The sequence below is a fragment of the Microtus ochrogaster genome, unplaced genomic scaffold (assembly GCF_000317375.1).
Source record: "Microtus ochrogaster isolate Prairie Vole_2 unplaced genomic scaffold, MicOch1.0 UNK9, whole genome shotgun sequence".
Classification (NCBI taxonomy): Eukaryota; Metazoa; Chordata; class Mammalia; order Rodentia; family Cricetidae; genus Microtus; species Microtus ochrogaster.
Genome location: NW_004949107.1, coordinates 8,129,457 through 8,153,733, shown reverse-complemented (window position 1 = coordinate 8,153,733; position 24,277 = coordinate 8,129,457). Strand labels below are relative to the sequence as shown.

Below are 24,277 nucleotides of genomic sequence, written 5' to 3'. Positions count from 1 at the left end.
TGTGTGTGTGTGTGTGTATGTGTGTGTGTGTGTGTGCGCACAGACACGTGCACTTGAGCTCAGACTTGTGAAAAGGTCCCCATGTTCCTTGCCAATCCGGCCTTTTCTCTGTGAACAGTGGGATCAGATTCACCCTTCTCTGAATCATGAAGTCTCTCCCTTGATGTATCTAAGCTAGTGTATAATTCTGTTTGTGGAGGTTGGTTTAGGGGCTTCTTTCTTGCTGTGCTGTTTGTTCTGTTCTCTGTCCCCTGTGTTTATGGATGAAATGAAAGTTAGAGAAGCTTGTTGGGTTCACTTCAACAGTTGGTATAGAACGTTATAAGTAACGTATACACAATCATACCTAAACACACATGGTATACAGTTGACCCAGTGTTAATGACAGTAAGACCAACCTCTGGATTAAAGAGCTCTAATGTCTTACTTATATATGGTCTCTCCATGTGTCTTTTTACTGTGCTCACAGTATTTGTGAATTATGATACTGTAAGTTCTATATCATATTGAACTATAGTTTCCATTCATTCAAAGATGACTTCATTGATTCAGTTCATTGTGGCCAGTGTTCTTTTTGATAGTTGGAAGTGTGTCAGTTTGCCTACTTAGAACTTCTTAATGTGTCTCTAGGCCTACCTGACACACCCATTAATCTACTCTTACTAATTTAATGATGCCAAGATCTCTTGATTTTTAGCTAAATCAAAATAAAATGTTTTTAAAGAAGTACCCAGATTTGAGTTCCTCCTGTCTGGTTTCTGCCTTGTCCACCAAGCTTGGTTGCTCCTTTTAAATTTTCTGACTAATTTTCAACATTCACTATAATAGGTTGTGTTTGTTTGTTTGTTTGTTTGTTTGTTTGTTTGTTTTTAAGACAGGGTCTCTTTGTATAGCCCTGTCTGTCCTGGAGATCTATATAGACCAGGCTAGCCTTGAACTCACAGAAATTTTCCTGTCTGAGTGCTGGGCTTAAAGGTGAACACCACCACGCCCAGCCGTACTTTTTTCTTGAAGGCCTTATGTTGAAATAAGAGCGGCTGGGCTGCGTCCCCAGCACCCAGCCGCCCGCATGGCTAGCTTATGCCCAGAAATAATTACACGGAAACTGTATTCTTTTAAACACCGCTTGGCCCATTACATCTAGCCTTTTCTCAACCAATGAAATCAACAGATTGATATATGACACTCACACATCAGCCTTAGATGTTCATGATCCATTGGTGGTCTTGTTCTCTTCTCCCACAACTCCCCCTTACATAATTATAGGTATTCTCCAGGTTTAGCGGCGGCCTCCTTATTTCTCTTCAAGCGTCCATGTATTCATCCTTCACCACTGTAGCCATGGCTTCCCGTCTCTGGAGCATCAGACCCACTGCTAAGACCTTTACTCAGAAAGTCCTCCTCAAACCCGCTCTGTCTTCCCTGAAACACTGGCTCTTTATGATTTCTCTTAGTTTTATATTTTTATTATAAGTCCATAGTTTTAAACTTCTGGATCCACATTTCTAACCGAAAATTGGTACGGAAATCAATTCTGTCTCAAATATGTTTCTTGTATTTCTCTTTTCTGTTCCTTTTAGCACGTACTCTTCCTGAATGTCGCTATAACGCCATTGGGCTGTTCATAAGTCTACTAATTCACGACTTTCTGGTTCTTCTGTGTTAATCTATAGTATATACTGTTGCTAGATTAATCTTTAATTTCCCTAAGCTTTAAAAAAATGAAAACAAACAACATAAAAAATCCAGCTGCTGCTTCAGTGTGTTTTTTCCCTCGTAGGCTTTGTCATCTTAGAACTGTGTTGTTCTTACCTCCTATCCCCACATGCAGTGATTGCCATAACCAGACATTAATCTCTGTCAGTTCAGATTCCACTCATTCTTCAGGTGCGATGCAAGAGCCATGATTCCTTCTGTCTGCCCCCCAGCCAAAATTATTGCTTCAAAGTTATAATGAAGTTATTACTTTAAAAAATCTCTACATGTGTGTCTTACTTTTGTCTTCCTCCTGCTTCAGAAAATGCTATGACTAAAGCGACTCAAAGGAGAAAGGGTTTGTCTCAGTCCACAGTTAAAATGTAGTTCATCACAGTGAGAAAACCCAGGCTACAGGAGGAGCATACAGTAGCTAGTCACAGGGCAGCCTTGAGGCAGAAGAGAACAATGGGTGAATGCTTGCTGTTCCTCCCCCCTTCTTCACTTCCGTAGTCCAGGTCCTAGCCAGGGAGTGAATGGTACCATCCACAGCAGGTGACTCTTCTAACTTCAGCTAGTGCACTCAGAATAATCTCCTGGGAATGCCCAGAGCCTCCTCTCCCTGGTGGCTCTAGGTTCTGTGAAGGTGACAGGTAATACCAGTCACCACTCTACCCACCAGTGCAGGGAATGCGGCCGTGTCAGCCCAGGCTTAGTAGGTCGAAGCTAGATCTTGACAAATGAGTAAAGTTAAATAATATGAGAGAACCATGGTCCAGAAAAGGGAATGATGTATTCAAACCACAGGCGCATGTGATATATAGGGTTATGTAAGCAATTTGATGTGGACAGATGTTTTATGGAGGTTAGGAAATGTTAGAGAACAGAGCTTCCAAATATGCTAGAGCCAGATTGTTGTAGGGTTCATCTTAAGTTATAAACTTTCAAGTTTACAAAGCAGTTTCCCATTGTATTGGCACCTCTCTCTCCCTCATTCTCCCTCTCTCTGTCTCTCTCACGCACTCTCGCTCTCTTTCTCTGTGTGTGTGTGTGTGTGTTTACATGAACACTGAATGTATATGTCTTGTATGTGCACACAGAGGCCAGAGAAGGCATCAGGTATCTTATTCTATCAATCTCTACCTTAGAACCTGGGCCTAGAAAGCCCCAGCAATTCTCTTGTCTCGGTGCTGGGGTTGCAGATTGTCCTTACTTGTTACATGGGTGCTGGAATCCACTCTCAGTTCCCTAGTAGCATAGGGTTTTCTCTTAACTGCTGATCCATCTCTTGAGTCCCTGCTGACAGTTCTTAATAACCCCTTTTAAGTACTCAGCAACTGTCCTACATATTTGTTGTAAGCTTTAGTAATTTTAAATTCAAAAACTTTATTAGGCTTTATTGTTAGTTTTTTCTTATTGTTCATGTAGGAGGAGATGTAGCAAAAAAGAATTTCACATCACCATTATGTGGTTGTTGGCAGTTTTTAAGTTGGAACTGCTAACTGATCTACTGTCTTCACTCTTACTACATGGAAGAACCACCACTCCTCTATTTGATCAATATCATGTAGCCGTATTTTACAGTATCAAGGCGTCTTATAGATAGTGCTCAGTACCCTTATTAGAAAATAACAAGTTAAATATTATTTGAAAAGCACAATTAATTAAAAGTCTATTCTGATTATTGTGACTTCCTTCTCTAAGTCTGTTCTTTTATTAATAATTTCTACCTTTTCTTTAATAACATGTATTGCCAAACATTCTTTAATTTAAATTTGTAATGGCCGTTTTAATACAGTGATTTGTAAATGTTTTAAAGAGCTGGCGCTAAGGTGTCTTTTAAGAACGGTGTGACATCCCGCTGATGCAGAGCATGCTGTTTATAATGTGGGCCAAGCACCATGCTGTAACCGGCTCCTATCACGATGATCAGATTGAAAATGAAATTGCATTTCTGTCAATTACTGAGCTGGCAACTGTTCAATATATCTTAGCAGCAAGATGAAGAGAGACGTCGGCAGCTGAGAGAGAGGGCTCGTCAGCTAATAGCAGAAGCTCGATGCGGAGTGAAGATGTCAGAACTTCCCAGCTATGGTGAAATGGCTGCAGAAAAGTTGAAAGAAAGGTCAAAGGCATCTGGAGGTGAGCTAAAGAATTTTGTAGAATATTCTACAGAGAACCCAAAAATCTTCAGTGGACCTTTTAGCACTTCTTATTCTTACTTCAAAATGTTACATCAAAACCGTAAACTTTCTAGCCCATTGTTACTTTTTTTAAGCTAAAGAAAGAGCAGTAAATCAGAAGAGAACTGTTAGTATTTCCAAGTCAACTTTTTGCCCTAATTTTTAATACAAGCGTCATTCTTTAGCTTGGATATGGGGACACAAGCCTGTAATCCTGGCACTTAGGATGCTGAGGTGGTTTCAAGCTTGAGGCTGGTCTTGGCTGTATAGTAAGACCCTGCCTCAAAATCCAAAAGGAGAATGAATAGGAAAGGGGAAGAGGGGAGGAGGAGATGACACTTTCTTAGCAGAAACCGTGTACAGAATGTGGTTTGTGATGTCCTTTGGTGTCTCACCGTTGGACGAGTAGGTGAAGTGCAGTCGCACCCTTCACGTCTAGACTGTGGGACTTGCCAGGGCTGAGCTTTCCCACGGGAAACTTTGCTTGGGTTATGCTGGAGATTGAGCCCAGGGTCTACTGCATGGTAACTGTGCATTTTGCCACTAAACATCACTACCAGCTCTAGGACTTTCCCTTCGAATGAGACCTCATGATATTTTGTGCTCATGAGATGCTCAGCTGGTAAAAGCACTTTGCACCGTGCCTTCCGTCCTACACTCAATCCTTGCCATGTCCGTGGCCTAAGGAAAGAATCAATCTCTATCCTTTGTCCTATGACCTCCACTTGTGAGCTCTGTTATAGTCATCCTCCTCCCTGCACACAAAATGAATGCAAGACATTTTGACATAGTTTTAGCCAGGTGCAGTGGTATATACTGGGGTATATATATACCCCAGCAGTGGAAGGAAAAACTAAGAGTATCAGGCCTCGGCCACATGAGACTCATATAGCCCAATGTGTAAAATTGTTGCAGTGTTCCATAGCAGTTTCCTTTAGGTCATTTCTGCTGTCCTTACTCTGAGAAGAATATCTTCAGTATTTTCAGCTAAGCTTAATATTGAGACATGGAACAGATAAATAAAAAGAATTTTAATTTTGCCTCCCAGTACTCAGTTTGGCCATCCTCGATTTGAAACTGCACGATTGCTGGAAGTATATTCAAGAAGCCTGTGAGCTTTTTATTTTAGAGTCATAACCTATCTTTCAAATAGAACATATTAGGTACTTGTCCTTAGTCCATCTTAGAATACTATTATTACCCTGAAGATTAGGCAAATAAGGACTTGAATAAAACCAAATAGAGCTGAAACAAAAGAAAGCTCCCTCCAGTTCAATGGTGAGTTTATTCAAAGTAAACTAAAACTTGCTGCCTTGAGTTTTAATTGATTCCTTATATTAAATTACAGTTATAAGATGACAGTGTCATGGAGACTAGGGAATAAAGTTGTAGTTAATACAGTTAATGGCATAAAGTATATTGGCTGGCTATGCATTAGGTGATAGATACCTCTGTGATACAAGTCAAGTTGAGGTTCAGATGTAGTTCAGTGGTAGAGTATTTGCCTACCACAGATCATTGTTCAGTCATTGTTACTAACACACACAGGCACATACATACAGAATAAATAATTTGTTGAAGGCTGTAGACCCTCTCCTCAGGTGAAATATTAAAGAGAAAAATGCAACCAAGTTGCAAGTGTATATCAAAGCTAGACTAGACCAAGAAACCTTTTCAGAGTTGCAGCTCATGACTGGAGCTCTTCTTACAGTGGGGGAAAGCAAAGACCTGGATGTGACATCATTTGACAGTCAAAGTAAATAAAAGAGCAGGAGCTAAGGTTGGGGCTGTTTGGTGGCACAGTGGAATTTTCCCTTACACCCAATCATCTCCTTAGCCTGTCTTCCCCAGTGAGTCCATCTGCTAGTCTCCATTCTGTATGAAAATGTCATGGATGGGAAATCCTGCTTGCCAGTGCCTGCCTGGCTTCTTTCACTTAACATGCTGATCCCATTTCTGCTCTTGATTTACGACTCTCTACATGAGCATTTACTTTAACTACTCATCGATGGATGCCTTGACCCTATAACTTGGCGGTTTGTGATTATTACTACAGAAACCATTCAAGTGCTGATGAAAAACAAAAAGGTTGAAAGTAGAACAGGCCTATTCTCTGTCCTCGGGTGAGTCTTGGTCTATATCCATAGAGGAGCAGGTGTGACACTGTCTTCCCCAACCTCAGCACCCTGCACGGATCTCCTGTCTAAGCTGTAGTAATCAAAGCTGTGAGCAGGAGAAAGACCTTTAGGAAAGGTAGAGTGAAGGTCTTCCTGAAATTCAAACATGCATACATACACACACGCGCGCATACATATGCACTTGCCTTTCTGGCAACTCTAGCCACTTATCTAAGCCAGAATTCAGCAAGCATCTTAATGTGGGCCAGAGTAAATAATTTACACTTGCAGACCACCGTATCTCTGCCACAGCTGCTCGACTCGGCCTGTGTAGTCTGAAAGCAGCCTTGAATTATATTTGAATGAATGGGCATAGCCCCTCAAAAGCAGTGGGATGAATTCTGCCCCTGTCTGGTAGTTTGCTGGCCCTCATATAGCGTGTCCAAAGTTCACATGGATTCATAGGAATCCAGTTCCTGTTATAACTTGGGATAGTGTGAATCACTAAGTGCATTGGGCCAAAATAAAATCTTAAAGATTTCAATGATTATTTTCATCTTCTACTAGGACTATCTATAATATTTATATTGTATTTCCTATCCTTTTTTTTCTGAGACAGTGTTTCTCTGTGCATTTTTGACTGTGCTAGAACTCACTCTGTAGGCTGCCTGAACTCAGAGATCCGCCTGCCTCTGCCTCCCGAGTGCTGGGATTAAAGGTGTGTGCCACCATGCCCAGGGCATTTCTGATAGAAAGTTCTGAATTTTCCTTCTCTGTCTCTTCTCTTCTCTTCTCTTCTCTTCTCTTCTCTTCTCTTCTCTTCTCTTCTCTTCTCTTCTCTTCTCTCTCTCTCCCTCTCTCCCTCTCTCTCTCTCTCTTTCTGCCCCCCCCTTCACCCTTCCTCCTCCATAACCCCCTGAATAAACATTCAGCCTCACCCTGGAAAAAAAAAAGAAAGTTCTGAATTTTATGGAGACCTTGTTTGAGAATATTTTTTAAAAAGGTGAGAAACTTCTTTCTGAATGTATTTTTTAATGCTAACCTTGGATTCTTTTCTTGGCATTGTAGATCATCCTTTTATCACCAGATATCCTGGGTTCCACTCACCTATAAAAAGAGCGTAGGATTGGCTCAGTTGCTGTGCTGTAGTGGTGCACACTGCCAGGTTATGCAATGTCAACATCCTATTGCATAGCTGGTATCTCCTGTCCTGCACATGGAACACAGAGCACAGACCACACTGGTCTCTCTGTCATAGTTATGTACTGGATCTCTCGTTTTGGTTGTACTCACTAGCTTTTCCATGGTTAGCCATGAAGACTGTAGTGATTGATGTGTGTAGATGCATAGATGTGGATGTAGTATGTTTCAGTACACATATGCATGTGCACACACACACATCAACATGTACCTGAGTTCTGCTCCAATTCATTTAAAGTATTCTCACAGGTTTCTGAGATGTGTTGAGATGAATTTAACATGCATTTCAAAACTGGTTAGTGACTAGCAAGTAAAACTTCATTCATAGGGTGAGCTGATAGAAAATCGGTTTTTAGTTCAGTCTTCCCAAATGGTAGTCATTTTATGTAAGTCTAGCAATACTGAGTTAATCCATCTAGATATTATTGATGAGTGGTAATATAAGTGGAGGATTCATTTTTTCTGCAAAGAATATAAATGGCTCCCATTTAACATGACACAGGACTTTGTGCTCTTCACCACTTTCCAAAGCAAAACCATTGTTTAAGATTGATTGAAGTGCATGCCTCGCCTCTTACCCCTTCCCCATAGCTCAGATTCCAGTCAGTTTCAAACCTTGTTACAGTTCTTTTAAGTTAGGCTTTCTGTCTTCAGGTGATAACAGTTTCCAACCCAGATTGCTCACCTCCAGCTTTTCTGTTCTCTAGTGCAACAGCTGGGTCAGCAGTCTGGCACGGATGATGCCCTTGCCTGCCCAGCGCCCTCTGACCCATAGGCCCTCCGGTGCTTACATTTTTTTCACGTAAAGATATGAAAGTGTAATCAAGAGCAGTAGTGTAGGAGTCGTATTGAAGCCTAAAATGCTGTTATTGCTGCCTGAGAACTGCACACAACTCACAGTTACAATCAGATATTTCCACTGAAAACTACGTACTCTTGTGAAACACCACCCTCTCTTCATCTCCACCCACATTTAGACGGCCATTCCGCCCCTCTGGGCTCTGGGTTCACTCCAGTCCTGCCCTTCAAGCCTTACCTTCTGTTATTTCCCTTCAAGTATGCCTCAGCAAACTGGACAGAGCAGACCCTAGCTTTCCTCCTTCCTGCCTGTAATGCCTTCCCCTCAGTCGACCTAACTTAGGTGTTCCTACTTCCAAGAAAGAAATCCTGATGTCACTGTCAGAGTAATCTTTGTGTCTTTGGTATTGCTCTGTACCTTCTTTTTTATCCCATAACTCTGGTCCTACCTGGTATTATAGTCACTTTAATGTGTTTTAGTAGAATAGATGTCTTTATTTATTTATTTATTTATTTTTTTGGTTTTTCGAGACAGGGTTTCTCTGTGGTGTTGGAGCCTGTCCTGGAACTAGCTCTTGTAGACCAGGCTGGTCTCGAACTCACAGAGATCCGCCTGCCTCTGCCTCCCGAGTGCTGGGATTAAAGGCGTGCGCCACCACCGCCCAGCTGAAGAGATGTCTTTAAAAACGTCTCTCCCAGCATCTAGCACAGTGTTTTGCAAGTTATCTAACAGAACCCTGTAGACCTCATCCCTGCTAATGCTGCGACCCTTTAATACAGTTCCTCATGTTGTGGTGGCCTCGGCATTAAACTGTTTTCATTGCTACTTCATAACTGTAATTTTGCTACTGTTATGAATTGTAATGTAAATATCTAATATGCAGGATATCTGATACGTGACCCTCTCCCCCCCATAAGAACCACTAAATGTAGTGGGAGTTTTTTGTTTGTTAGTTTGTTTGTTTTTGGTTTGTTTTGTTTTTTTGGAGTGAAAGAATGAATACTGAATTTTGTACTTTGGCTCTAGATTAATTGTGGTTAGTAATCAATGGTGACTGATTGACAGCAGCCAAGTGTAACTAGCTCTCCTGAAATCATTAATAGTTAATGTCTCTGGCACAGATCACTGCAGAAAAGTGTTTGACTACCTTTTTAGCACTTGGAAGTATTTGCTAATTCATTTGCTAAGCTACAGAATTATTTGGAGAAGTTTTAAGGACCGTGAAGTGAAGGTGTTCACCTTCAGGAAACGGGTGAAATAGCTGTGTTGATCAGAAAAGAGCTCTCAGCTGACCGTGCTTAGGGAATACACACGTAATGCTTTAGCTTCTGCTCCAGCAGCAATTTCTGTATCCACCATTCCCCACCTGCCAGGAGGAGGCTCTTCCCCATCTTTTTTCTTTGTTGTTTTCTTCTTATAACTGGCTTACACAGTGTATGGGAAGTCTGTTAAATGTTAACTGTATTAGAACTCCTGGTGGCTACTTTGAAAGCCAAAAATCAAACAAGGATGTGTTTATGTATTATATGTATTACATATAATGCATTCTACATATAATGTGTATGTATAATAAATGATAAAAATGAAACAGAGTTTTGGATGTTTTTTCACTAAGTCAACTTTATTTCCATATGTTATTGTATTAGAGATTATTAAGTAGGTTATACAATAAAACAATGACTTAATGAGTTCAGTGATTCAGAGACAGTGGGTGGCAAATTGTCAAAACTTCTACATTTGCTTTAATGTGATAATTCAGCTTTGACATAGGAATGTAAAAGATAGCTGTTAAACCAACAGTGGAAAAGTGACTTGAACTGAGTTCTTAATTTGCTTATCTTTGTCATTCTTCAGTTTGAGAAGCTGTCAGTGAAATATTAGTTTTTCTCCTTTAGGGTTGAGGACAAAGGGTATAAGATATAAATGATATACTAACATTATTGCTACATGTTCTTACAGATGAAAATGATAATATTGAGATAGATACTAACGAGGACATTCCTGAAGGCTTTGTGGTAGGAGGTGGAGATGAACTTACTAATATAGAAAATGACCTTGATACTCCCGGTAATTTCAAATTATAAATGTTTTGTGTCCTATTGCATGGCAAAATTTATGATTATATTTTTATATCTCATCGATAATAATTTATTTTGTAGTCTCTTTACATCGTATGCCCTCACTCATTATTTAGTCCAATCCACCTTCCATTAATTTTTATGTTATTTTGGTTTTGGTTGAATTTAGTTGAATGTTCGGATAGCTTAACATCGGTATAGTAAATTGTGACATAGGCTCTAAGTTTGAGTTGATAGGCATTCGGTAAGTGGCTCCTCACTGCTTCAGGACTGTGATTGCTGACATATACCACATGCGGAATAGCTGTGGGATAGTTCAAATCTAAAGACTCTACTCAGAATTAGTAACGGCAGCACAGGGTATGTTGGTACAGAAGGCTAAGGTAGGAGGATAGTGAGTGCGTTCCAGGCCAGCCTGGACTACATAGCAAGTCTGAGGCCAACCTGGGCTTTAATGTGAGATTTTTCTCTCAAAATAGATAGTCTTAATTGCATTACTTTGCAAATTTCTTGCTTACTCTAAATATTATCACTGTTTTACATTGGCTGAACAATTGATTACAGTAGGCACTTTGAAAACTCCTTGTATAGACTACAGTTAGATTAATGTCGCGTCTTCCATGAGCCACACAGCAGTTGCGCTTTTCTCTGCTGTGAACTATAAAGAGGCTTCCTTCAGTGTGTATTCTGTAGGCCTTGCCTTCAGAATAGCAACAGATAGCAATCCAGAGTTGTATATACCCAAGTGGCTCCAGCCATGTTTCTCAAGTTACAGCAGTAAAGACTCTGGCATTCTCTCTAAACATGAAGATAAGTGCCCTGTCCTGCACGGTCAATGGGATGACAGCAGCCCTCTTCGGAACCTTTGGCATGTCCTTGCAGGCTGACCGCTCTTTGACTTCTCCAGGAAACAGCCGTGCAGGGAAGGAGTGCCTGAGAAAACTCAGGGCTTTTGTCAGTACCTCCCTTGTGACTCAGTGTTAAGATACACTCTTACTGTATAGCAGCCAGAGACCAGTATAGTTCAAGAAAATTCTGATATTTAAGGAAACCATTTTTAATGTTTAGCTCAATATTAAACTACCCTTTTAGTTCTTTTTTATTTTTGTTTGTTTTATGTGTATGGGTACTTTTCTCACAGGTATGTCTGTGTACCATGTTCTATGGTAGTGCTTTGGAAGCCCAGAGGAGGCATCAGATCCCCTGGAACTGGGATTACATCCAATTATGTGCCTCCATGTGGGTGCTTGGAATCGAACCTGGGTTTTCTATAAGAGCAGCCAGTGCTTTTAACCACTGAGCCATCTCTCCAGCTTCTTTCTTAAAAATGTAGAATTTGTCTTTAGTTTTCCCCAAGAAAATATTCTTATTGTTGCCTACCTGTCCTTCCTTTACAATTGCAGAATTCTTTCTTAGAAACTGAGCAGGGGAGGAGAGAAAGCAGAGGGAGGGAAGAGAAGTCTCAATAACTTTTTACTGTTGAGGACTTGAAGATTGACTTCTAATTATATAATTATAAAATTAGTAAAATCAACAATGTGTATCTCCTTTTAAAGTAAATTGGAAAGTTAGGGGAAAGTAGCCATTTCTTAGGTAATGTGGAGAAACTAGCTACCATAACTTTTGTGGGATAGTTTTAAAGTCTGGCTAATTTTAATCATGGCAAGCTTGACTCTTACACTTGGGAAAAAATATCTCTCTGAGATGGGGAGATAGTTTGTTCAAAAAAGTGCTTTGATACAATCATGAGCCTCTTAAGTTCTGATCTCCAAAAGCCAGATGTGGAAGCCCCTTTCTGGAAGTCCAGCACAGACAGGGAGCTGCAGGCAGGTCCCTGGAGCTTGCTGGCCAGCCAGACTAGCCCAGGGCTTGAGTGCCGGGTTCATGGAGTGAGAAGACCCAGTCTCGACAATATCGGATGCTACTAAGGAAGACATCCAGTGTCGGTGTCTAGCACACAAGCAAGTCCACACATGTGCACACATACACACACACACATTGCACGCGTACACAACACACACAAAGAAGTAACTAATAAAAAGAAAATCTACGAAAATTCACCTAAAGAAAAGCATGCCTCCATCTCCTGTTTGGAGTTTCTAGAGATCTTTGTTTTGTTCTATTTGAGCCAGACTCTCACTGTAGCTCAGGCTGGCCGGGAACTCCCAGTGTTAGCCTAGTCTACCTGGTGGCTCTGGTAATCTGCCTGCTTCAGCCTTCCAGCTGCTAGGATTATAACATAACCCATCTTTTTCCACAGCTGACACGGCTCTTCAGCGTGCTATAAGTTGAGGCTTTGCAGTCCATAGCTATTGTTATGATAATAAAAAATAGGAATTCAAGCTGGAATCTGGAAGCACACAGAAAATAATATAATTTTTGTCCTGCTTTATTTTCTCCAAAATTCCTTTTTTAATATGTGTATAAAAGTCATAATGTTTTAATAATAAATTGTTCAATCTTTATCTTGGTTTGACCATAGTTCATCAGATATTGTTTAAAAAAGAAGCCTGGCAGTATAAACTGAAAAATTTGCATGAAAGCAATGATAATGACATTTAATAAGAATATTATAATTAGAAAAGTTATTAATCTTTGTGAAAAATACCATTCTCCAAAAGTTGGCATGCCTTTTACAGCCATTTTATTTTTAAAAAATCACTTTGTGTGTGATTTTTAAGTAGAAATATTTGTTTCAACTCATTTTTGAACCACTTTATTATTAGAGGTTAATGTACTTGGTAAAAATAATTTGAAACTGTTTCTTTGAAAAGTTATAGCCATAGTTTGGTTGCCTTACATTCCTATCTATTTTTAACACATTCTAAAATCATGATCATCTTTATTATATTTCTGCTATTTGAGTAGAAAGTATTTGCAAACATATGCTATTTTGATGCTGGGTATATATGTACACATGGATTCTGATACTGTGTATGTTACCAAGATCATATTAATACCATGTTTCAAGATGCTATTGCATGTGTAAATTTAACATACTAAAGTAATTAAAATGGTAGAGTAATATTATTTAAATATAAGTGTCAGGGTTTGTTAGTGGCAGGCACCTGTAATCCCAGCACTTGGGAGGCAGAGGCAGGAGGATCACTCCAAATTCAGACCCAGCCTTTTCTACATAGTGAGTTCCAAGCTAGCCAGGAATACAGAGAAATTCCAACCTCAAAAAAAGTAAACAAAGAAAGTATCTCTTTATTATCTAGTTTTTTGTTTTATTGTGTACTATGTATATAGTTATATCTATGTGTATGATGTATTTCTGTTTTTCAGGTAATCGTAATAAATAATACCTATAGAATAACTTCATTATCTTTAAGCATGTTGACATATTTTTAAGGGATTAACCCTGAAGGTGAAATATAGCAAAAGAATCCTCTATGTGTCTAGTCTGATGTGTTGTCTTAGCCCCAGTGTCTTTTGAAATTTAATATTACTCTTATGATGTCACTTAAAATTAATGGCCTGTACATCTCAGTCCTCTTATCTGTCACTCATGGTATTTGCATGTTCAACAGAACAAAATAGTAAATTGGTGGACTTGAAGCTGAAGAAGCTCTTAGAAGCCCAGCCACAGGTGGCAAACTCACTCTCCAGTGCTTCCCAGAAAGCTACCACTGATATATCAGAGCAAAAGGTAAGTCTTGCTAACTTAGCAGCTGCCTTAGCTGCTTCACTCTAGAGAGCTGCTGTTTCATCTGCCTCAAGCAGTTCCAGGGCATACGAAACTGTTCTTGAACTCTGATTTTGCTAAGAGGAATAGTGCCAAGAGAATTCTAGAATGGTTTTCTGTCTAAATCTTTCACCCATGCAAATGAGCAGTTGGTGTTATTTCTAAGACTCTGTGATACCTGAACATAGTAACGTGATTGAATATAGCATTTAAAGCGGTGTGTATGAAATTTGTGCCATTGTGACTCTTATCTGCTGTAGCATTTTCGACAAAGTGGCCTTATGTGTATGTCATTATTGTTATTACAGGCTCTCTCTATTGTCGCCACCCAAGCACCCCACCTCCTTCCCCCACATTCTGTCATTAGCATTTCTCCAGCTTTGGGGACAGCAGTCCTGTGTAACTTTTCACCCACCTGCAGACTGTGGGGATTGCCCTGCTGACTGAGAGGATTTCCTCCCCCTGACAGAGCTGCTTTGAAGCCCCAAAACAATGGCTCTCATTGCTCTCTGTAATGTCTGTCTGTAATTGGTGATGAAAGTGTGTGGAGGAGGAGGCAGAAGACTTTTCGTCTCTATCTCTGAATAAAAGGAAGCCTGGATTGGGTCTGGTGTCTTTTTTTTTCTTTTTCTTTCTTTCTTTTTTTTTTTTTTTTTTTGCGTTCAATTTAGCTTTCTGCTCTGGATTTAATGCAGAATGAAGCTTGCCTAAGAATAATACAATGGATTGAAAAGGCTAACTGAATTAGTGGGTTTAGAGGAATACATTTGTAAAGTGGCAGAAGTTCCTAGTCTTAAAAAGGTTTCTTAAGATGGGATTTGCTGGCTAATCATACTGATATTTTAGCATGTTGCCAGCCCTAAAAATATTAACCATGTTTGTTTATCTTAGTAAAGACTTGAGTTTTAGACTATTGGATAATCATTAGAATGACAGTTAAAAAAATCATACTTTAAGAAATTAAAGCCAAAAATATTTGTATCTTAATTATCTAGTTAAGATATTATAAGATTGATCATAATGATAAATACAGCAGACAACTTTTTGAAAAATTAAACAGTTGTTTCATTTTCATAAGTTAGTCATCTACATATATGAAACTGATTTTGTTTACCAAAAAGCTCTTTTGTAGTAATTTCTAAAGTTATCCCAACAAAACATAGACTTTAAACAGATTGCGTTTGTATGAGTCTTTTTAGTTGGGGATTTGAAAATGGTGTTTAGAAAGAACACACAGCGTCCATCTGCTCCCTTGCAGCTTTCAGCATTGATTTGGGTTTTTATTTTTTTTAATAAAATGCAGTTTACACATTTATAAATGAGGCATTCTGTGTTTGTGGAAAAGGATAAACTGTTACCTTCCCTGGAGGCTTCTGTATCCCAGGCCTCCTTGAGGCTAGAGAATAGGCCATTGGAGGGCTCCCTCATTACTGATTGTCTCAATGCAGAGGAAGGGCAAAGTCTTGGTAGCTTTTGATAACCAGTTTCAGCATTCAGCAGGCTCAGCTATTAGTCATGCATCTTAGCCTTTCCCTATTTACTTTCAAAACACTTAATAAAAATAATAAAAGATTAGGTATAAAATGAAATATTTGTTTGGTACACAGCACCTCGGTATCTGCAGCTTCCACACATTGCAGGGGTTCAGTCTTCTGGGATATTTCTTGTTGATAGAACCATTTGAATTTGTTACCAGTATTAACATAGGAAGCTCCAGAGAAGATAATGGTAGTTTCCTTGGCTGTAAAGGGCTTACTTACAAATCAGGCTTCGGAAAGGTATAGCTGATGAAATTCCGTTCCGTAGGGTAGTGTTATAATCCCACCTTTTAGCCTCGCCCAGCGTTAATAGTTCATCTGAATGGGCATAAAACTGGAAACTATTTCTGCTTGTCATACAAGTCCTAGGACTACAGACAGACGGGGCAGAGTCGTGGGGCAGAGGAGGTAGTGTAGCTTCTAGCAATGCTTATCAGCGGTGGAAGACACAAGGGCTTGTGGTGTCTGACACATCAAAGTCATCAAGGGTTTAGACCATGTGTCCCAGAGTTTTTGCTGACTGGCCATAGAGCCTGCTGTTGAGCTATTTATAGTGTTTTACAATGCTGCCAGATAGCGTAGAAACGTCAGCGTTACCTTAAACTGGTGAAAATCACCTCCCTGGCTTGTAATTCCTTATTCTGAACTATCGTGCTGTTTATCCTTTTGCTTTTAGAATGGCGTGGAAGATGTTCGGACTGAGCGATTACAAAAAGCAACAGAACGTTTGAGAAATCCTGTTGTGTTCAGCAAGGATTCTACAGTCAGGAAAACTCAACTCCAGTCTTTCAGTCAGTATGTTGAGAATAGACCAGGTAGGAACGCTTTCAGAACTGTCTCATGATGTAGCGGTGCTTGACTGTAGGTGTATATGTGTGAAATACAGAAATGCTGATAATGTAAAGCCACGTTTCAATATATAAATATCAAGCTTTATAATAATTTTACATGCCTCTCCCCTTTTTTTAAGAGATGAAAAGACAGAGATCAATACAGGAAGATACAAAGAGAGGAAATGAGGAGAAGGCAGCGATAACTGAAACTCAGAGGAAGCCATCAGAAGATGAAGTACTTAATGTATATTAATTTTTTGTGTGGTTTCATGATTGCTGATAATTCCAAACTGTATGTGGAAATAGTGCCTTTATTTGTTAAAATGAGATGTTAGGTTTTTTAAGATGTCAATCTCCAGTGCATTCAAAGCAGTGTGAGAAGGGTACGCTGCTGAATTAGTCTGCAGTGTGGTGATAATTGTCAGATAAAAAAAAAATGAATTTTTCTGAGTTCCACAGCCCCAGCTTCCTTGAGACATTTCCATCAGGGCACTTCCCATAAAGAGATTCCAGTATTGATCTACCGGGAGGATTTTAATTATTACAATAGCAGATACCGCAGGGCTGCAGTCAGAGGGAGAAGTCACATGAGACCCGCTAGAATTTCTCAGCCAACCCATTTTGTTGGCTTGGGTTAATGGGTGTTCAACCTTTCCATTATCCAGATCAGCCGTGAATTACTAGCTGAATGATGTTTGCATTAATATAATATATATGGTAATTTCTTCACTTAATTAACGGGGAGGTTCAGCTCAGTAGGGGTATGGGCTGATCATGTGTAAAATTGATTTGTGAGGGAAATATTTGATAGACCGCAGGGAGAAAGCTGCTTTTGATGGACAGCTGCGGGACAGAAGCAAGGAGAACAAGTTTTAACTTGAATTTTTGTCTAGAAAGCAGCACAGCTCTCTTTAGTAGTGTTACTTTTGCGTCATCTACAAATGTTTGAATGTTTTCTTGTTAAAAATTATGTTTTGGGAGATTTTAAAATCATATAAGTGCAACTTGAAGTTAGCAGCAGCATTTGGGGGCTGTAAAGGTGCTCTGTTTTATGTTTTTCACCTTTAGGAGACCCAGAAAAGTCTTAAGTACAAAAAAAGACCACTGGAGAATCTTGAGAAAACATTTGGCATAGCTTAGGGAGCTGTAGACTATTTGCCCGTGCGGTGTGTGCTCAAACTGAAGAAGTCCGATGATGATTGGCCCACAGTACTGCAGGACTCACAGATCTGATTATGAAATTTGTACTATGCAGTGAAGTTTAGTGTTTGCTACAACTTCTGCTTTTATGTTTGTATTGTCTGTAAACTGCGATGTTTGTAATCCCTTTGGATAGGACTGGAGACAGAAAAAGTATTTTTAGAAAATGCTGTGCTGTCTAGTAGGTGAGAAGCATCCACCGGGTTATTTCTAGTTTTATACCTACCAGAAGCACACATTGAAATTGAAGACTATCCATTTTGTATGAATCTTTAAACAATATAGTGGCATTGTATTCAGTGACTACAAGATTATCAGATTTATGATTTTCTGAAACATTTTAACTTTAAATTATCAGCTCTCATTATCAATTTAACAATTGAAAGTCAGCCATAAACTGAATGCAGTTTTTAAGTAGTTCAGAAAGTGTGAACATTATAAGTAGAATTGACCGTGTTTATTGACCATGAGATTGTATAATAATCATAAGTCTCATTGTTTAAGGAGGGCCTTAAATACAGTCTCTCACAGCTTGCTTAGCGGTCAGTGTACTTTTGGGGCTGGGAAAGCATTTGATAGGAGACTGCCGCTTCTGTCTCTGAATGAATAATGCTTTGCATATTGATGACCACCAAGCCATCGGTCACTACCTAGAAATGTCAAAGGGCACAAGAGTTTCAAGGAGAGCTTTTTATTTATTTACTGTGACAGTACCATACATACATATACAAAAATTAAAACTTAGAGTTATACTGGAATTCAAGTAAAACTTATAAGATCACTCTTAAATTGTGGGTGAAAGTGCAAATTAACCAGTGAACTAGTTGAATTAGATTCTAAGTAGCAATGTATAGCCTAAAGATTAGTAGCATTTCAACTCAGAGGTGTACAGGATCTGTCTGGAAGAAAATAGGGAAATACTGCAAACATTGTTTCCCTTGGTTTCTAAATTCTGAGACAGCCCCATAATATAGCCCTGGTGAGGCTGGCCTTGAACACATAAGCACCTCACCTGCCCTTCCTCTTCCTGGGTGCTGGAATTACAGGCACGTGCCACCATTCTTCTTATCTTTTTATTTTTTTTTTAATATTTTAAATGATATAATTCCCACACAAGCAAAAAAAGTATCTTTTAAATTTTTTGTTTGTTTCTACAGAAGATATCTAGATAATTTAAGGACTAGCTTCATAGTAAAGCCCTGCTTCCATAAACGTGGCTTTTGAATGAAGGATGCCCGCTAACACTCACTACAGGGGAAATTCCCTGCCTTGTCCGTGCTTAGATCCCTGGCTTCGTTCTAGGAAGCGGCCATCGCACTCACTGTTAACTTTTTGTATCTGGCAAATCTGGGTGTACATTTATAAGCGTAACACTGAGCAGCCGCAGTGTTCAGTCTTTGCAACAGTTTGTTAGACTTGCTGCATATGAAAGATCCTAAATCACAGGCAAGGAGTGGGGTTTGGGTACTAAGGTTGATTCTAAGTGTGTGTTCGCTTCTCTAGGTAAGTGCTTTACTAAGTGTTTGTAGAAAGGAAAAATGCAACTTACAAGTGATTTTTTTCCCCCTTCCTGTTTGTTCTCGTTAACAGAAAGGGTTCAAAGACACCAGTCAGTATGTTGTAGGAGAATTGGCAGCACTAGAGAATGAGCAAAAGCAAATTGACACCCGTGCCGCGCTGGTGGAGAAGCGCCTCCGCTATCTCATGGACACAGGTACGGTGCCCAATTACACTGTAAACAGTTTTGGCAAATTGAGCGTTCACAAACTCTTATAGAGTTTTGGAAGTGTGAATCTTTGAAGCCTGAATGTTCAGCAAAACTGCCTTGAAAATAAAAAGGCTGCGATTTGCAGCCACCTCTCTGGGCCCTGGTGATAAGAGTGCCTTCATGGGAAGTGATAACTCGCCCTGATACCGTGTGAGCCAGCACTATTGAACAGTGTGCTCATCCATGCAGGGTTGGAATACACATCTGTGCCTCATTGATATGCCACTGCTTAAAAAAAAAAGTAGATCTTTACTGTTCTACTGATTCATTGGGGGAAAAAAAGATTTGGCCAGCTAAAGCCATGTACTGCGTGAGGCAGAGTGGTGTGCACAGGGGATGGCTCCGTGGACTAGATCACTGAAATTTGAGAATACTATCTGGTTATTGATGCTCCACAATTTTTTTTTTCAAGAGACCAGGTTTTTAAAGGTCTGTAATACTTTATGTTGTAGCTGCATTTGAAAGGATTAAAGTCTATGGCAAGGTTTGTAAAGACGGGTGAGTGCAGCAAGTTAGCTCCTAAGCAGAGGGCGGAGTGGCATTTAATACTGATTGCCAATGGAGATTGTATAGATCTAAGAACACAATAAGCTATTGGAAAGGAACTCTGTGAATGTGCACACGTGTGTTCCTTTAAAATGCTCCTCGTCCAAAATGATAACAATTGAGAATGAAGTTCAAACCCTTCACAAAAAATTAAAGGTAAGTTATGTCATGAAAACCTACCAAAAATGAGAGTTAAAAGTCTATTCCAATTAGCTGGTTTAGCTTTTCGATTGTTGTAAAGAACAGGGATTTAGCATTGGAAAGCTCTCCTGTGCCTTCTTGCCTGCTTTCTTACACTGTATTCAATAATAAAACTTCTCCAGAAATAAGCTTTTGTATATGGGATATTTAAAAATGTGTGTTTTAACGACATTAGAAATTGGTCACCTAGGGACCCTGAACATCTTCACACTATTCTGTGGAACTCCCAAGGTGCTCCTGAGGCCTCAGAATTCCTCACTTCTCTGAGTGAACTCGGGCTTCTTAGAAGACTTGGGAGAAGAAGTTCTTCTATTTAATATTTAAAACAGAAAGCCTTTGGGAGAAGTAACTGCTGACACCTCTCATGCTGATGAGGGCACAGATGTAGCAGGTACTCAACACAAACCATGAACAAAATTCAGAGCACCAGAGTTCTCACTGCACCAGAGGAACCAGGTCGTGTTCATCAGTACCTAACAAGTCATGTGTGGATCCTTTGTGTCTTGCCTTTTGTATGTGCAGTTAAGTAGAGTAGGCACACATCTATAACCCAATATATTGGTTTTTTTTTTTTTCGAGACAGGGTTTCTCCGTAGCTTTTGGTTCCTGTCCTGGAACTAGCTCTTGTAGACCAGGCTGGCCTCGAACTCACAGAGATCCGCCTGCCTCTGCCTCCCGAGTGCTGGGATTAAAGGCGTGCGCCACCAGCGCCCAATATATTGTTTTACATTGATAGTTTTCTTTGGTTTCTAAAGGACTCTAAATATATTAGCTATGCTACTATAAAATATAACTATGTGATAATATAGCATCTCTAATATTTTTGAATGATTTGAAGATGACTGATGACTTCCTGTTTTGTTGACAAGTGGATAATGATTTGCTGACTGTACTGAATAAAGTGTGTGTTACAAATACACACACATAATAAATATACAAATAAAGTGTGTGATACCAAGAGCCTCGCACCAGTAGTAAGAAAGTGGGAAGTTCTGTTTTCTCTCCCTCGTACATGGAACTAGTTTATTGAGGTTATAACCAAAAGAAACTCACATCCTCCTTCCCAACCCGTGTGTCACCAGTGGAACTTGGAAATGGCCTTCTTTAGTTTTAGCCAAAGGTTATAGACTATAGATTGATTCTAGAATTCCTTTAGGGATTATTATATCCCTTATTCACAAGACAGAATTTTATCATACAAGGTCTCTGCTGTAGACTCAAATGAAAACTGACCCAACTTGATAAGCTCCAAAAATCACCTTGGACTGTAATAAGCCTCCTCTAGCACAAAGAACGTATTAAGATAAAAACTAGGTAGTATATGAAACACAGCATAGCATGCTAGAAAGCAAAAGCAGCAAACTGTCTTTTTTCCTCTTGGGGTTCTAGTACATTCCAGCTTTCATTTGTTTGAGCAGTACATCTTTGCTGCTGTGTTAGAGATGCCAGTGTACTTTCTCAATCTCAGCCTAGAAATATGCTCCGGCCCACATGGGGGTAATGATGCGTGTGAGATGACCTTGGCTTTAGCGAGGTAGCTCAGTGGGTAAAGGTGGTTGCTGAACAAGCCTGACAGCCTGCAGGGAGAGCTGGAAAGAACTGTCTCCACAGAGCTGTCCTGTTGCTGACACAGCAGCCCTGTGTGTGTACGTGTGTGTGTATGTGCGTGCACACACACAATATCAAATAAAATAAAATTAGATACAACTTGAACATGGATTTTCAGATTTTCTAGCTCTTGATTCCAATCTCTTTTTCTATCATCATTTTTTCATCCTCTGTCTTTTTTTTGTCTTCTGGGAGTCCTACTACATAGCCCATGCTAACCTAGAACTCATAACCTTCCTGCCGGCCTCGGCCTTGCAAGTGCTGGGGTTATGGGCATATGCCATCATACTCAGCATCTACCATATCTTTTTTTACTGGGAAATATCTCTTTGTCTACTTTTTCCTATATGCCTGTATATACTGGCTATATTCATTATTTTACTGACTAAAAATGCACATGATCTAAAATTAGTCATTCGAAAGTGTGCAGTTCCGTAGTATCTAATGTGATCACAGTGCTGCATGGTTGCTGCCCCTTGTACACATTTTGTCACCCAGGTAGAAATTCTGTGCTACAATAACTCCGTTCCTTCCTTCCCAAACCCAAGAACTCTTTGCTGTCTTATTTCAGAATTGACTTTATTCTATATGTTTCATACAACTGGAATTAACAGTACTTCTGTGCTCTTTGCAGTTCATCTGTGTTATTGACATGTTCTGGGTCTTCAACTTTTTTGTGGTTGAAGAGTCTTTTAGTGTCTGTATACATGTCCAGTCTATCTGTGAAATTTAAAAATCAAAATACATTTTCCAAATGAAGCTCTGTTATTAACTAAATAATATTAACAGTTGTCCTGAACCCTACTTCCAAATCCCTCAAGCTGAGCAGCCCTGGGCTTTAAGGACTTTGTTTCTGAGAAGATGGGGGAAGGAAGAAACTGGATGGAGGCCCAGACTGCTGGACCTTCTCCTGGCATGTTGACAGGCTGCTCTAACAAGGGAGAGAGCCTTGGTGGGTCATGCAGCAAGATGAGAAGCAGTAGCTGGGAAGGCCGGTAGAGGCAGAGACAAAGCAAGCACAAGGCTGTGTAGAGTGGTTCCTGTCAGGCTGCTCGGTTAATCCAGGACTGGGGATAGTCGGGATTCACTCGTTCCTGCTCTCTCCTCACCTCCTCCTGCTCTCAGCAAAGCTTATTAGAAATAGATAGTCAATATATTCAAGCTGGCACTGTGTGTAAGTTCTGCACCCATGAATCTTCCAGCAAGTTGTAACCCTGGTGGATGCCATTTACAGCGGGGATCCTTAGGACTGGGTGTTGCAGGTTATGTTACTGTGGTGAGCACTAATTCCTTGTCATCTCTGATTGGTTTCCGTTTGACAGTCATCATATTTTCTTGCTATGAAACCATAGTGTTTTCACCCAGTAATGTGGGAAATTTTTTAGGTAATAATATTTTGAGGTTAAAAATTAAAGCTATGAGGGACCTTTAAGCTTTATAGTCTTAAATTATGAGAAACTGGATCATGATGGCCGCCTTCAATCCCGGGCCAAATGGAACCGATTCCATGGCTTTTCCTAGAGCGTTGGCTGAAAACACCCAATGGCCATTTGAATACTCAGAGGGAAAAAATGAATTTAAAAAATACTCTTCTCTGTGGCCTTCTGAGTTTCTCTGTCTCATCTTTTGAGGGTCCACATGTCATATTAAACTGTTTCAAGGAAAGAAATGGGCACTGTGTGGTGGCTCCTAACTGTAATCCCAGTACTTGGGAGCCTAAGGCAAGATCACAAGTTGTAGGTTGGGCCACATAGAGAAACCCAGTCTCAAAACAAAATACAGCAAAAGAGGGGGGCAATTGGACATACATGTGTTACTACTGCTAACTGGTCTCTTGAAGTCACCAGAACTATACACCATCTCTGCCGAAGCTGGCAGTGGTGGCAGTAATCATCATGCTTGTATGCTCGTCCCTGAGAAGTACGTGAAACACTATTTCTTGTCTGTCAGCATCCCTCTGCAAGAGTGTCTGGTAGTAACTGGGAATCACATTGTTCAGGGAGGAAACCGAAGCCGAGAGAGATAGCGGGGAGCAGGAATCTAAACTACGCGATGGCCGTGACGTCCCGCTCCCAGAAGCACCTCTGGTTTCTCTAGGGTCTGTTCACATTCAATGGATCCTCCCCATGCCATTCATGATTTGCAGGGCAATTCAGAAGAAACAGATCAGTGTCCATTTAGTTCATGCAAAAAGATGCTTAAGCTGAGTGTGGTGGCCCACACCCGGCATCCCAGCATCCAGGAGGTGAAGCAGGCAGATCCTAAGTTCCAGGCCAGCCCAGGCTACCTTGTCTCGGGAGCAGGTGGGGGGAGGGGAGGACAAGCAAAATAAAATGAAAATGCAAAGCACTTTGCTGACCATTTTGACTCCCTCGGGATGGACCAGACCTGCGCTCCTCTTCACATCGCTTCTCTGTCCCCCATCAGTGTTCATTCAGGAAAGCCACACTCAGAGCATCCTCACTTGGAGCAGGCAAGGAATAAAACTAACTAAAAGAAGCATACATCTCCTGCTAGTCTTTAGGCTGGCTTTGACTGTTACAGCCTTCAGAAAATAGTTGCGCTCTCTAGTTACCCATTATGAACATCGAAAGGCGATTTTCTAAGGTATTTTTAAAGTAAAGACCAATTAAGGAGATGGCTCAATGGGCAAAGGCACCTGCCAGCAAACCTGACAACCCAAGTTCAGTCCCTGAAGTTAACATGGTCAGAGGAGATAACCAACACCCCAAGGTTGTCCTTGACCCTCTGGACCCTCCACGCATGGCCGTGCTACACACATTCCCGCGCACAAACTAAATAAATAACTGTGATCAAAATTTT

The 24,277-nt window shown here is 40.2% G+C and overlaps 1 protein-coding gene across 8 annotated transcripts in view; it reads left to right on the top strand.

Annotated features, from left to right (window-relative positions):
- Ehbp1 (EH domain binding protein 1) overlaps nucleotides 1-24,277 on the top strand; it is a 282,868-nt gene that overhangs the window by 223,575 nt on the left and 35,016 nt on the right. For 2 of the 8 annotated variants that reach the window (XM_026788926.1, XM_026788923.1), the window contains 6 exons: nucleotides 3,690-3,837; nucleotides 9,954-10,061; nucleotides 13,606-13,724; nucleotides 15,975-16,113; nucleotides 16,269-16,375; nucleotides 18,922-19,045. In XM_026788926.1, the coding sequence (XP_026644727.1) occupies nucleotides 3,690-3,837; nucleotides 9,954-10,061; nucleotides 13,606-13,724; nucleotides 15,975-16,113; nucleotides 16,269-16,375; nucleotides 18,922-19,045 (745 nt within the window). The remainder of the gene's footprint in view (nucleotides 1-3,689; nucleotides 3,838-9,953; nucleotides 10,062-13,605; nucleotides 13,725-15,974; nucleotides 16,114-16,268; nucleotides 16,376-18,921; nucleotides 19,046-24,277) is intronic. The other 6 variants (XM_005366466.3, XM_026788925.1, XM_026788928.1 and 3 more) reach the window with 4 other exon arrangements.